The sequence below is a fragment of the Crocodylus porosus genome, unplaced genomic scaffold, assembly GCF_001723895.1.
Source record: "Crocodylus porosus isolate Cpor-Errol unplaced genomic scaffold, CroPor_comp1, whole genome shotgun sequence".
Taxonomy (NCBI): domain Eukaryota; kingdom Metazoa; phylum Chordata; order Crocodylia; family Crocodylidae; genus Crocodylus; species Crocodylus porosus.
In genome coordinates this window covers 23460545-23473104 of record NW_017728911.1, presented here as the reverse complement: position 1 = coordinate 23473104, position 12560 = coordinate 23460545, and the positions used below count along the sequence as shown (strand labels likewise).

General features: G+C 43.4%; 1 protein-coding gene across 1 annotated transcript in view; it reads left to right on the top strand.

Annotated features, from left to right (window-relative positions):
* ATP8B4 (ATPase phospholipid transporting 8B4 (putative)) overlaps nucleotides 1-12560 on the top strand; it is a 185890-nt gene that overhangs the window by 124938 nt on the left and 48392 nt on the right. Inside the window, 2 exon segments of the mRNA XM_019533652.1 lie at nucleotides 7985-8173; nucleotides 11930-12045. Coding sequence (XP_019389197.1) covers nucleotides 7985-8173; nucleotides 11930-12045 — 305 coding nt within the window.

Sequence of the window (12560 nt, the reverse complement as noted above, 5' to 3'; positions counted from 1 at the left end):
TATACACACACACACACACACACACACACACACACACGCAATTTTAAAGCAATTTGAAAGGCTACTGATGCCTCAATCATTATAACAAAATAAATACTTGTGAGAGGGGAGGCAAAAGCCCCCTTGACACACCACAGACCCTCCCCCCCTGATGTTCCCCAATACTCAGACAATGGGTGGCAGCTGGGAAGAGACACTGGGGCAGGCTTGGCACTACTGGAGCTGCCTGAGCCTGCAAATCAGTGGAGGAAGGGGGTGTGGCATCAGCAAAGTGTGGGCTCTTCAAGAAACAGCTGAGGACACAGCTAAGCCTGTGCCAGGGAAAGGAAAGAGGAACACTGGCAAAGAGGCGGGCTCTGTGGAGTCAGGGAGTATTAGCCCTGGAGGCGAGGGGAAGAGGCCAGGTGCCTACCAGAGGACCCAGACAAGCAAGGCGGAGATCATAAGCCCCAGGAGGAGATAGGGGCAAGCAAGCCCCACGGGATGCCGCAGGGAACAGTGGAGCTCTGATCAGAAGCTCAGGCACCGTGGCAGGTGATGGCCCCAAGGGACTGCTGACACCCCTGGGCAGGGCCGCAGTGATAGAGGCACAGAGGATCACAGACCCCTGGGCAGGGAGAGCAAACAATGCTGGCTGGTGGGACCAGGATAGCCCAGCCACAGGTCAGCTGGGCCTCAGGGAAGTTGCACTGGGAGGGCCAACAGCAGCTGTGCACAGGAAGGCTGCCCATTCCCATGCATACTAGGATAGAAGGGATGGATGAGTCTCCAAGTAACCAAGGGACATGGAATCCCAGGAGCCCATCAGCAGACGCTGACCATTTTCAGTTACGTTTCCTCAGTTGCAGTTAACCCTAGATGGGACAGGTTTAGTTACTCAGGAGCCAGCCCAAAAACAAGGGACAGACTCAGGAAGACTGACAGCCAGGAAGGCCCAATCCTTAGAGGCGGGTGGCGTGGATGAGGTGAGATCATCCAGGGCAAGACCTGTGGTGAGCAGTGTCTGCTTAGGCTGTGGACGTGGTAAGGGGTGGGATAAAGGGGAGGTTGGAGCCCCACAAATAAACCCAGGGTTGAAGTCCCCTCAGGCCACCTACAGGGAACTGCCTCCCAAAAGAGGATCAAAAGGAGCATCAAAGACATAGCAGGCGAGTAGAAGCAGCACCCAATCTACCATGGTGGTGCTGAACCCGGATCTCACCCTGATGTCACTGGGAAACAAGGCAGTGACCAAGAAGGGGCCTAAGCCCTACAACACCTACCAGTGACAGTACTAAATATGTATATATTTTGACATTGAATTTTAGTTTTTTTATCATGGAGAATCAGAGAGCTCCCTGACCTGTTCACTCACTAGGATGAAGATCCAGCTATGGTTGTCCTCCCTGTTGCTTTGTGGAGCTGAGCAGTCCTGATATGCTGGTGCCCTGCCCCTGCCGCTACCCTTCACTCCTGAACCCCAGCCCCCCCAGCCCTACCAGTGCCCTTCACTCCCAACCCACAGCTCCCTGGCCTTGCCAGTACTATTCACTCCTGCCCCCCAGCCCCCCAGCCCTGCTATTGCCTCTCACTCTCGACCCACTGGCCTCTGCCTCCATTCCCCTGTGGGCAATATGGGGGGGGGGGGTCAGGGGGCACAGGTGACACATCAGGGGAATGGTGGGGCATGCACCTTCCCCAGATTTCTGTTTCCACAGCAGGGCATGGGGCTGCAGCCAGGCCAGATCAGCTCCAGGCAGGAGCCTTCTCTGCAGCCCAAAGGATACACAGGAGGCAGCGATGCACTGCTGTGGCTGCCAAGATGGTATGTGGTGACAGTGGTGGTGCAGAGTTGTGTCCCTGCTGCTACCAGGTGGGCAGAGGGTGCCTCACCTTGACAGTCATGGGGTCCTGCCTGCTGGGCCACAGAGGCAGCTCCTGCCCAGAGCTGGTCCAGCCCAGCTGCAGTCCTGCTCCCCTCTGTAAGCACAGAAATCTGGGGGGTACATGCCCCCCCCTACACTCTTCACACATCACCTGTGCCTCCCTGTCCTCACAGAATTACTTGGAGGGAGCCGTAGGAGCTGCTCTCCACTATCCTGCCTGGCTGCCACGTGCATGTGCATATGCACATGGTGCCCCCTGTCCCCTGTGTCCCACTCCCCCCAGCCCCATGTAGGTTGGCAGTCTGCCAGCCTGCATGGAGAAACCCATGGTTTCCTGCATTTTTCTCCTGTAAAGGAGAAAATCTGCATTTTTCCATGGCAAACAGAAAGCTTGGATCCATGCTAATCAAATTGCTTCAGTTTTATACTGTACTTCTTGCAGATTTGAAAGGAGGTGGATGGTATCATAGTGTTTTACTCAGAAGCAACACAGTTTTGCTGATATTTATACATATCTGTTTTGAGACAATCTCATAACCTGTAGTTATCTTGCTGTGTTTGGCTTTAGAGTGTAGTTTTTCAACTTTAGAAAGTATAAAATCTTTCATTCATAGTTTAAAAAATCCCAAACAAACCTTGTACTGAATTTGGAGGTCATTTGAGTTGATGGAGAATATATGGCTAAAAAAAAAGTCAGAGACTTTGTGTCAATAGGTATTGAGTAAATTATACATGAATTAGAAGGGTAAGAAAGTAAATATCCAGTTAGTACCAATACATATCCATTTGAAAACTATAATCTGCCTTTTAAAATACATTTCTTTATAATCAGCCCAGGAGTGCAGCCTGGGAGTGTCCTGTTTAAAAGAAGCCCATTATTCATTTAAAGCTGTCTTCATTTACAAGTGCATCTCAGTAAATGGTGGCTGGTTGAAGTTTTCATTTGGGAGTGTGACTTGATGTTGAATGGAGAGTCAGGTGCAGAAGGTAGCTTAGCCTTCATGCTCTTTTCATTCTTGGCTGAGACTACTAATGTGGTGGTGCCCTGTTTGATCAGGAGATGGACTGAGATCAGCTCATTATGGATATGTCTCGTAAACTTCTGTCAATTGCTAATTGACTTTCAGTTATGATACACTCAAGTTGAATTTAATCATTTGGAGGTGAAAAGCTTTTTGTCCTTTTCAAACTCTGTCATCCCGTGAGGCATCAGTTAGTCTACTTCACTGCTCAGCATATTGTTTATTGAGCCATTTCCATTTCTTTAAAAGCTACTCCCTGGGTATATCTACCAGAAACTTTGGTTATAGTCTGGGAGCTGGAGGGAGCAAAGAACTGGCAGCTGAACTCTACAGGAGCTTAGAAACAGTTGATAAGAAGTTTCATATTTAAAATTTAGGCCCATATTTAAAAATTTAGGCCCAGTTTCTGTCCAGTCAGCTGGGAGTCATGAAAAATCATTGGGCAACTGCTCTCCCTGACAAGTCTTGTGCTCCATCTTCCATTAGGAGAATAAGTAGTTATGATCTCATACTTTAGCCTATAGATATTCTTGGACCTACTGCACTCTGCAGGAACAGTGTCTTCTGTAGGGGTGTGTGAAACAGGCTGTATTCAATTTGGATTCATCCCGAATCGGGGACGGTGATTCGATTAGTTGATTCAGATCACTGTCCCTGATTTGATTTGGCTGAATCTGAAGATTTGATGCTGATTCAGAGAATCAGTGGTTTGGACATAGACACAGCTTTAAATGTTTTTTCTACATCCCTTGAGGTACCAGGTGTGGCTTGAGAATGCAGCGATGCTGGGGTGGATGGAGCGTCCCATAGGAGCATGGGGGGGGCCCCCTGTGTGCTCAGTGGTGAACCCAAAAGTGGACCAGAAGTACTTCTAGTCCACTAACGGGTCCACTGGGGAGTGCACAGGAGCTCCCTTGCACCCTGCCGGCTCAATGACTGGCCACGTGGGGAACCCGGGTGCCCCTCCAGATCCAGGAGGCACTAGTTGTTGTGCCAGGGGGCACAGGGGCCGGTCCCCTGTGCACTCCCCAGCGGGGCCAGAAGTGCTTCTGGTCTACTTCTGGATCTGCTGCCAAGTGTGTTGGGGAGCCCCCTGCACTCCTGTGGGATGCTCCATCCACCCCACCATCGCAGCATTCATGAGCCACCTGGTACCTTGAGGTATGTAGAAAAAACATTTAAAGCTGTGTCTGTGTCCGAATTGCTGAATCTTTCCAAATCTCTCCGAATCAATTCAGAGGGTTCTGATTCGATTCACAGAGATTAAAGGGTCTCCACCGAATCAAATCAGGGACCAAAGCTTTGCACAGCCCTAGTGTCCTGCACAGGCTTATACAGCAAAAATCCTTTGGCCCATTTTATCAGGTCCATGAACTTGAGAGACAAATACACACTGCTGTTCCCCACCAGCTTTCTCTTTCCTGAATCATTGTGTTGCTCCTGAATATCCTCCTGGCCTGCCCCATTCTTTGCAAGCTCTGCTGCAGTTGCCATCTCCAGCCCCTTCTCTCTGCACGAGGAAGTCTGTAGCAGAGACATAGCTTGATGGATACACATGAATTAAGTGAATCCTTTGTCCATTAAATAAAAAGAATAATTTGCAGATTTATGTTTCCATACTCCCACCTATTGGATTAGCCTCTATGTAAGATTAAAGTGTGTGATAATTACACTAAAAGAGCAAGAAAAAGTGTGAGACTCCTAAGAAAAATTTCTAAAAGAGAGGATTTTAAATTGCTTAGAATGCTGAATTTTCAACTTAATATAGTCTGAAAATTGCCAAAATAACTTAAGTTTGTCATTGTTGAATTAGCAAAGGTTTTTTGTTAATCATGTGTGGCATTCAACATTGATTTAAGCATTTTAAACCTATTTTATGTGTAAAACTTAAACTAACAAAGCAGTCACTGGGATTCCTTCTAAGTCATTTTTATGTTAAAATATTTGAAATATGACCAACTGTATAACTGAGAAAGGTGTTAGACAAGCTTTTGAGCATAGAATGCATGTCTTCAGTGCCCAGATGTTTGTCTAGCACACATTATATTTAGGAGATGATTAACCAGTTAAAATAATTAATTAAATGCAACCAATTAAAATAAAATTAATGGTATGATAAAACAAAATATGCATAATACCTTTGTGGCTGGTTCCTATCATACTATAAATTGAATGTCTGCCCAGGCAATTGAGGCTCCCAGTCTTCAGAGTGTATTGGAGCCCTTGATCCCCATGTAGCCGCAAGGCTGAGAAGACCAATCAGCTAATTGCTGCTCCTAGCTTCAGGGGCCTATTTGAGTCAGCTGCAGGGGTGTATCAAAGCCCTTGACTCTGATACACCTCCTTGGCTGGGAGCAGCACCAGATCAGGGCTCCGAGCCTTCAGGGTGCAGCTGGAGTCGAAGGCTCTGCTGTGCCTCACTGCTGGGAACTTCAGTCAGCTGAATCCAGGCTCCCAGCTGCAGGAGTGCACCATGATGCACCCACATGACTCGAAGGCCCCATCAGCTGACTGGGGCTCCCAACTGCAAGAGCTTGTTATCTGCAGGTGCAGGGGGAACTCAGGATCAGGATCATAGGCTTCCCCTGCTCCTGCAATATGGTTTAGTGGGATCAGTCTCAATCCCACAATCATGCCTCCTGCCATGCACACGAGTTATGGTAGGTTGTGTGATTGTGAGGACCACACATCTGATCCCATTGTGCCTTTGATTGCATGCCTGCCAGGGCTTAACATCATTCCCAACTATGGAATTTGTACAATAAAAGTTATTACTAAAAAGAAGCTTTTCTTATCCTGCACATTTCCTGTACTACCATGGCTTCAACAACACTAGGACCTTAGCACAGAATATGTTCTTCATTTTTTATCATTTTTGCATGAAATTCTTATAGCTCTGAACTGCCTTCTGCAATTCTAACCCCAGAAAACTTATGACTTTATTGGCTGTGTTTATCATGAATCACTTTGAAGTGCACTGTGGTCTCAAATTTGCCTGGCTTGTGACAGAATTTGGTAATAAAAGGTGGATTGTTTTAAGTTTGTTTCTGTAGTTTTTAATTAATAAGAGGCTTAGTACTGTGTGTTCTTGTTTCTATGCCACGTTTTTTGCTTTTACTAGAATGACATATTTTCCTTTTTTAATGCTGTTTTTTTTGATTGTGCAAGAATAGTTGTTTGTGTGACACTGAAGATCTAAAGCAGGAGTTCAGATGTGCTAAGTATTATTATTATTATTATTATTAAGGCTTAAAGCAATATTTTTATTCAGTGACTGTTGATGAGTGGAAATGATGCAGGGCTGAGCTTCAGTTTCCATGTCAACCATCTCACTTTCTCTCTCTCTCTCTTTTTTGTGTTCATAGCTCTCTTAGGCAAATTCATTTTGGGCTGTGTTTTTTCTTGCATTGTTTTACCCCAGAATTTTTTCTACGGTGTCAGCAAAATTAGTTCAGCCATTTTGTACAGGTGATATTTTTGTTGTGCAAATAATTACTTCTTATACATGTTGGTCTAAATTTGTATCTTGATTCTAATTATTTTACATGCATTATAACATGTAATATATGGAATGTGCAATAAAGGTTAAGTCAAGACTGTTAGAAACTTTGGTTCAGATTTTGCTTCCAGTAAATTTGAAGTAATTTCATCAGTATCTGATGGAGATTTTAGGTAGGTAAATGAGAATAGTAAGTTCCAGCATTGACTTCTTGAATTCCTTGACCCTGTTATAGGGTTGACTTGTCCATTTTTTATCGTTGCATCAAAGTTAGTTTTCCATTTACATTTAACTAATAATTTTCTCTGCATTTGTACTGCAATCTTGGGACTGCAGGAATAATGGAGGTACTATTTGTACCAATTTAAGGTTTACATGGAGATTGTTTCTGAAACCCGGAGTTAATTTTTTTCCCTGTTTTTGTGTTACCTGATTGTAGCTAGGTCTGTAACATAGCTAGGCTTCTGATAAGCTGTCTAGATTGCTATGACAACTTTGATTCTAAGTGATTTACTAATTTTATCTGTTTATTGGCTAGATTTCATACAAATCTTTGACCTTTTCATAGAGGCCCTTTATAACCATATAAGGATGGGATGCATTTCATGCTTATTTAGAGTTTGATTTAGGCAGAATGTGTGTACTGGGCTTCCAAAATCCTGCTGTGCATCTTAGCAAGTAACTGTGCTGCTTTAAATTCAATTTGGAAAGAGCTAATTGTAAAACTTTCCTATAATAAAGAATCTGTATCTGAGAAACAGGCATTGTTCTTATTCACATATTCAATATCTTAGGGTTCATACAGCCCGGATTCTGTGCAACCCCAAATACCAATAACTTCTTAGGCCATGTAAGGCCAGCTGATGCTTGTATGGCAGCAAGTTCAGCTATGCTAAGTGCATTCCCCAAATATTTACTTTAACCAGCAGGAACTTTTCACATTGCTTGGAGTAAAGTTATTTTTGCATTCAAATGGTAGTGCCAAGTTCTTAATGGTGACCAACATCCCTCCTAGAACTCCTTGATTATCTGAATAGGCCATTTCTTAGATTGTAACTCTAAAAATCTTTTCCTGATGGTGAGTTCTCATGTGAAGCCACTGAACAGAAATAGGTCTACTATTAACTCAGGCCTCCTTTAACACATACCTTTACCTAGATTCTTTTTGTAGTTTACCATCCACAGCAGAGTCCTCTCAGGAACCAGTATTTAGACCCTGGATGGCAAAGAGCAGATGTTTAACTGACATGCTACCCAGTCTTTCTCTGACATTAAGCACCAGAAAGTATTTTTAGGGTTAGTGCAACATTGTCATGTTGTAGTGACTCGTTATAAAAGATATCCTGACTCAAATGCTGTCCTTCAGTGTGCTGAGTTACAGAGAAAAGAATTCAAGGGTTTCATGACAGATCTGTATTTTTCATTTGACTTTTTCTCCCTTTGCCTAAGGATCACTGAAGTTGAAAACAGAAGCCCTTCATTCAGCAGAGGGCCTCAGCAAAGAAGTACTCTTCAGTACTGTTCCTCTTGTCATTTGCTGGAAGTCATGCTATGAATAATTTCTAACTTATTTACAGTTTTGGTTTCCTTTTTTGTAGGTGAATTGATTTACCAGGTGCAGTCGCCAGATGAAGGTGCTCTAGTAACTGCTGCCAGAAATTTTGGGTTTATCTTCAAGTCTCGGACCCCAGAGACCATCACTGTGGAAGAAATGGGCCAACTTGTTACATACCAGCTATTGGCATTTTTAGATTTTAATAATATCAGAAAAAGGATGTCTGTAATAGGTACAGCATGTAGCCTTTCTCTTGGTTTCTTTTGTTTTAATTGATTACAATCTAGAGCATTCAGTTAACAGGGGGTCATCTACATGTGCCATTAACACGCAGCAATACGCTGCAAAGTTTATTGCTCCCAAGAATTGGGCCATCTACATATCAGTTGCCAACCTGCTATAGGTTGTGAGGGACTTTGAAATTGACACAGGTTTGCAATTTCATTGAATCAGTGAATTTCAATGACAAAATGTTTCTGGAGAAATTTGTTGTGATCATTTCCAGGTTCAGCATTTACATGAAGTCTACAGCACATTCTGGTCTGTCTGCCATCTGTTGTCTACAATTTTTAAAGAAAGATAATTTTAAAAAATCACTTATTTTCTAAGAAAAACTCTATGACAACTTGCAATCCTGTTGATTATTTTTCATAGTGAACAATTCTGAAGATTTTTTTTTTTTACTAGAAATAAGGGAGAGAGGGAACACACTAGTTTAGACTGGGTGGAGCTGGTGACATACCTCAGTCATTAGTTATAGTGACATGCTCCAGTCATTGTGGAAGTTAAAACACATAAGGAGACCAAAAGTAGTAAACAGAAGTGTTGAATTTCAACATGAAAAATATATTACTGTATGCTAGTACTCTCTGAGGATTAGAGGATCTAACAGTTTTGAGGTTTTTACAGCAAGATGTTTGAATTATAATTTCCCCAATAGTTTCTCTAAAACTATTTTTTAGTTTTCTACTCTTCTACTTTTGAAAGACCTATAACTGACAAAGTTTTCAGCTTCACCTCATGCTATTTTAAAAATATCTTCTCTGGCCAGATAAATCTAAGAGAAATGTTGAGTAGATGGAAGCTCATTTCAGGGTAGTAGTTCAGTGGTGCTTTAGGATGGCAGTGTAAAAATAGGGCATATAATAGGAACAGTTTAAGGTTATATTTGCACAACAATCAGGTGTGGGTTTTAACATGTACAGACAAACTTGAGTTAGTTTTAAATGGTGCCAGTAGCAATGAAACTGTGATGGCTTCAATACTGGCTATGCAACCCTGCCTGGAACCCCGGACACCTAATTAGTAGGGCTGTGTGAAGCTTTGGGTGTTGATTTGATTTGGATGAGATTCAGCTTGACTCAGCCCCGATGGTGGCCGAATCTCCAAATCCAGATCAAATCAGGAGACCAATTACAAGGTTCAAATCAATTCAAAGCTCTCTGAATCAATTCGGAAAAGATTCAGAGAGATTTGGAGATTCAGGCAGTCCCCAGTCGCTGCCGCAGGGAGCTGGACCTGGACTCTGTACTGGTAAGTAGGGTGCAGGGGAGGGGACCATGGGGGGAACTCCACCAGGCTCCATCCCCTGCCTGCTCCCCTAGTCCCCCCTGAGCACCCTCCAACCCCTGCCCGCTGTCTCAGGCCCCCCCATGGCTGCCCCACTTTCCGGCTCTTTTAAAAAAAGCCCCTACTCACAGGCTGGTGCCAGGCAAGGGGGCGATCTCTGCTGCACCCCACGCTGCATGGGGGGCTCTGCCATGAGCCCCCATTCCCTGCCCACTCTTCCAGCCCCCACCATGGTTGCCCCAGCCCCACCTTCCAGCTCTTAAAAATAAATAAATAAATAAATAAAGCCCCACACTCACCAGATACTGCAGCGACTCTTGGGACTTCTGGGGGCTCATGGGAGAGCCCCCCATGCAGCGCAGGGCAGTGGGGGCAGCAAGGATCACCTCCCCGCTTGACAGGAGCTGGTGAGAACAGAGTTTTTTGTTTTTTTTTAAAGGGCTGGGAGCAGGGGCTAGGTGGGCCTGCCCTAGGGGGGAGGGGGACTGGGAGAGTAGGCAGGGGTCAGGAGGCTCATGGCAGAGCCCCTCATGTGGCATGGGACAATGGGAACTGCCCCCCCTACCTGGAAGCAGCTGGTGATTGGGTCCTTTTCTTTTTAGAGAGCTGGGAGCTGGGGCTGGGAGAGTGGGTCGGGGATGGGGGCTCATAACAGAGCCTCCCATACAGTGTGGGGTAGTGGGGATCACTCTCCCACCTGGCAGCAGCCTATGAGTGCCGTGATTTTTTTTCAGAGAGCTGCGACCAGGCAGGGCAGCCACTGATGGGGCTGGGATGGGGCTGATTCAGAGATTCAGCTGATTTGGTAATGACCGAATCTCCAAATTAGGTTCAGCCATATCGATTTGGGACAGTGATTTGGATCACTGAATTGAATCACTGTCCCCTGAATTGGTCGAATCCAAAGTGACTACTAGCCACTTTGCACAGGCCTACTAATTAGGTGGCTAATCAGTGCTAAAATCAATGCCAGTGTATGTCTACTGCTGTTGGCACCTGAGCTAGCTGAATTAAAGCTAGTTCACATATGTGACTGCAACACATGGAAGCATCCAGTTGCAATGTAGACATACCCAAAGTATTGTGGGGCATACTGCAACTATTAACTGATGTGAACCACTTCTACTTATGATTAAATGGGAAACTTGCCCCACATTAACCTTGTGTAAGATATAATTCTCTGTAGTCAAGCAGAGTTTTTTTAACTGATTATCAGCTTAAATGATGCTGATGACAACAATAAGCAAGTTCTGTACAGAATTTTCACTTTGTATAAAAGTCTGACTGCCCCATCCCATCATGGTCATTTATAAAATAAGTTTTCTTGAATGGCTCAGGATGCCTTGTAAAACCACATCAAGTACATAGTGGTGGTAATTAAGTTATTTTATGAAGTAGAATAAAGGCCATCACTAACAATTAACCAGACCCTCTTTTGAGCCCTCCCAGTTTCCATTAAAAGAAGCTGCTTCTTGGGAATTGAGCTATAGGTAAGGTAGAAGAATTTGAACTTTTTACTGAAAAATAATATATAAGTTGCGAACTAAGATGTCTTATTAAAGTGTATTTCCACTTTATTTATCCCCTGTAGAGAATGGTATGTTATGTACACTATATGTATAGCAGTCACAAAATATATTTTAGAAGTTTTGATTACCTGAGACTGCACAGTGCTCACTTCCTGAGTACTCCTTTCAATATTTTTTGATATCTTGCTTTTTTCAAGGATCTTTGCTCTAAAGTCACATTTGTGTTATAGTACCTAATTGTAATAGAAGTGACACAAGATGATGCAAAAGCAGTGATCCTTTCTGTGCTATTAGAAAAGTGCAGTGTCTGAGAAATAAATTAAGGAAGATTTTTATGGAGAATAATAACTAAAGATGTATTGAGAATGTTTGGTTTAGAGTCAATTTAGAAATAGGCTAAAGTTCACATTTTGCCTTTGAGATTTAATTAGAGCTAAAAGTTAGGTTCAAATTAGATGGTGTCAACATTTTGCAAACTTTTATTATGACATTTCAACCCCAAATGTTGGGACTCTTGCAAAACTTGCTGCTTTTATGAGACTCTTGGGCATAGCTGATACAGAACAAGAAAATATGATTTGCAAGCAAAACTGAAGCAGAGATTTTAGAGGGGTTTGTAATCCTTCTGAAATTTAGGAGTTCACATTTGAGGTTTCCTCTAGCTTGACACAATTTTTATCAAGATGTATTCTTTTTATTTTTGAGATATACATGGTGTGTTTAACACCAGCCCAAGTAATTAGGCTGTTTCTATGCACTGATTACTATTTTTATATTGGTATGTCCAAAAACGTCAACCTGTACTTGGAAGATCAAATAAACATTTGGAGGAGGGGAAGGAGAAATGTAATGTTTATATTCTAAATTTCTAGTTCCCTTTCCTTTTTCAGTTCGAAATCCATATGGACAGATAAAACTTTACTGTAAAGGAGCAGACACTATGTTATTTGAGAGGCTTCATTCCTCCAATGAAGAATTAGCATCTTTGACATCAGACCATCTTGGGGTAAGCACTTTTTATTTAGACAATGATCCAGAAAAGTACTTAAAACAGATGCTTAACATTAAGCATGAATTTTACACTTACATATAAAAGTGTGTTTAAGTGCTGTTACATAAGCCATTGTTCCATCTGCAATTTAGCTCTGCAATGTCTGCTTCTCTCCTAGAGACCCAAGGAAGGTTACAGTACTGTGGTACCTGAAAGCTTACCTAAGTCTATCCCAGCCATGCAGCTGGTGCAATAAACTATATCGCCCACAAAAATTCCTTAATGGTGACAGTTTCCTGAATCAGGGCATTGTAGGCTTTATATCCTAAAATGATCCAAAGTTTTAGAAACTTTGGCCCCTTTGGGCAAGTCCATACGTGCAGACATCATAGAATCATAGAAGTAGGGTCAGAAGGGACCTTGTAGATCTTCCAGTCTGACCCCCCGCCTGGGCAGGAGAAAAAAAATGGACTCAAATGAGTCCAGCCAGGTAGGCATCAAGCCTCTTCTTAAAGATCCCCAGGGTAGGA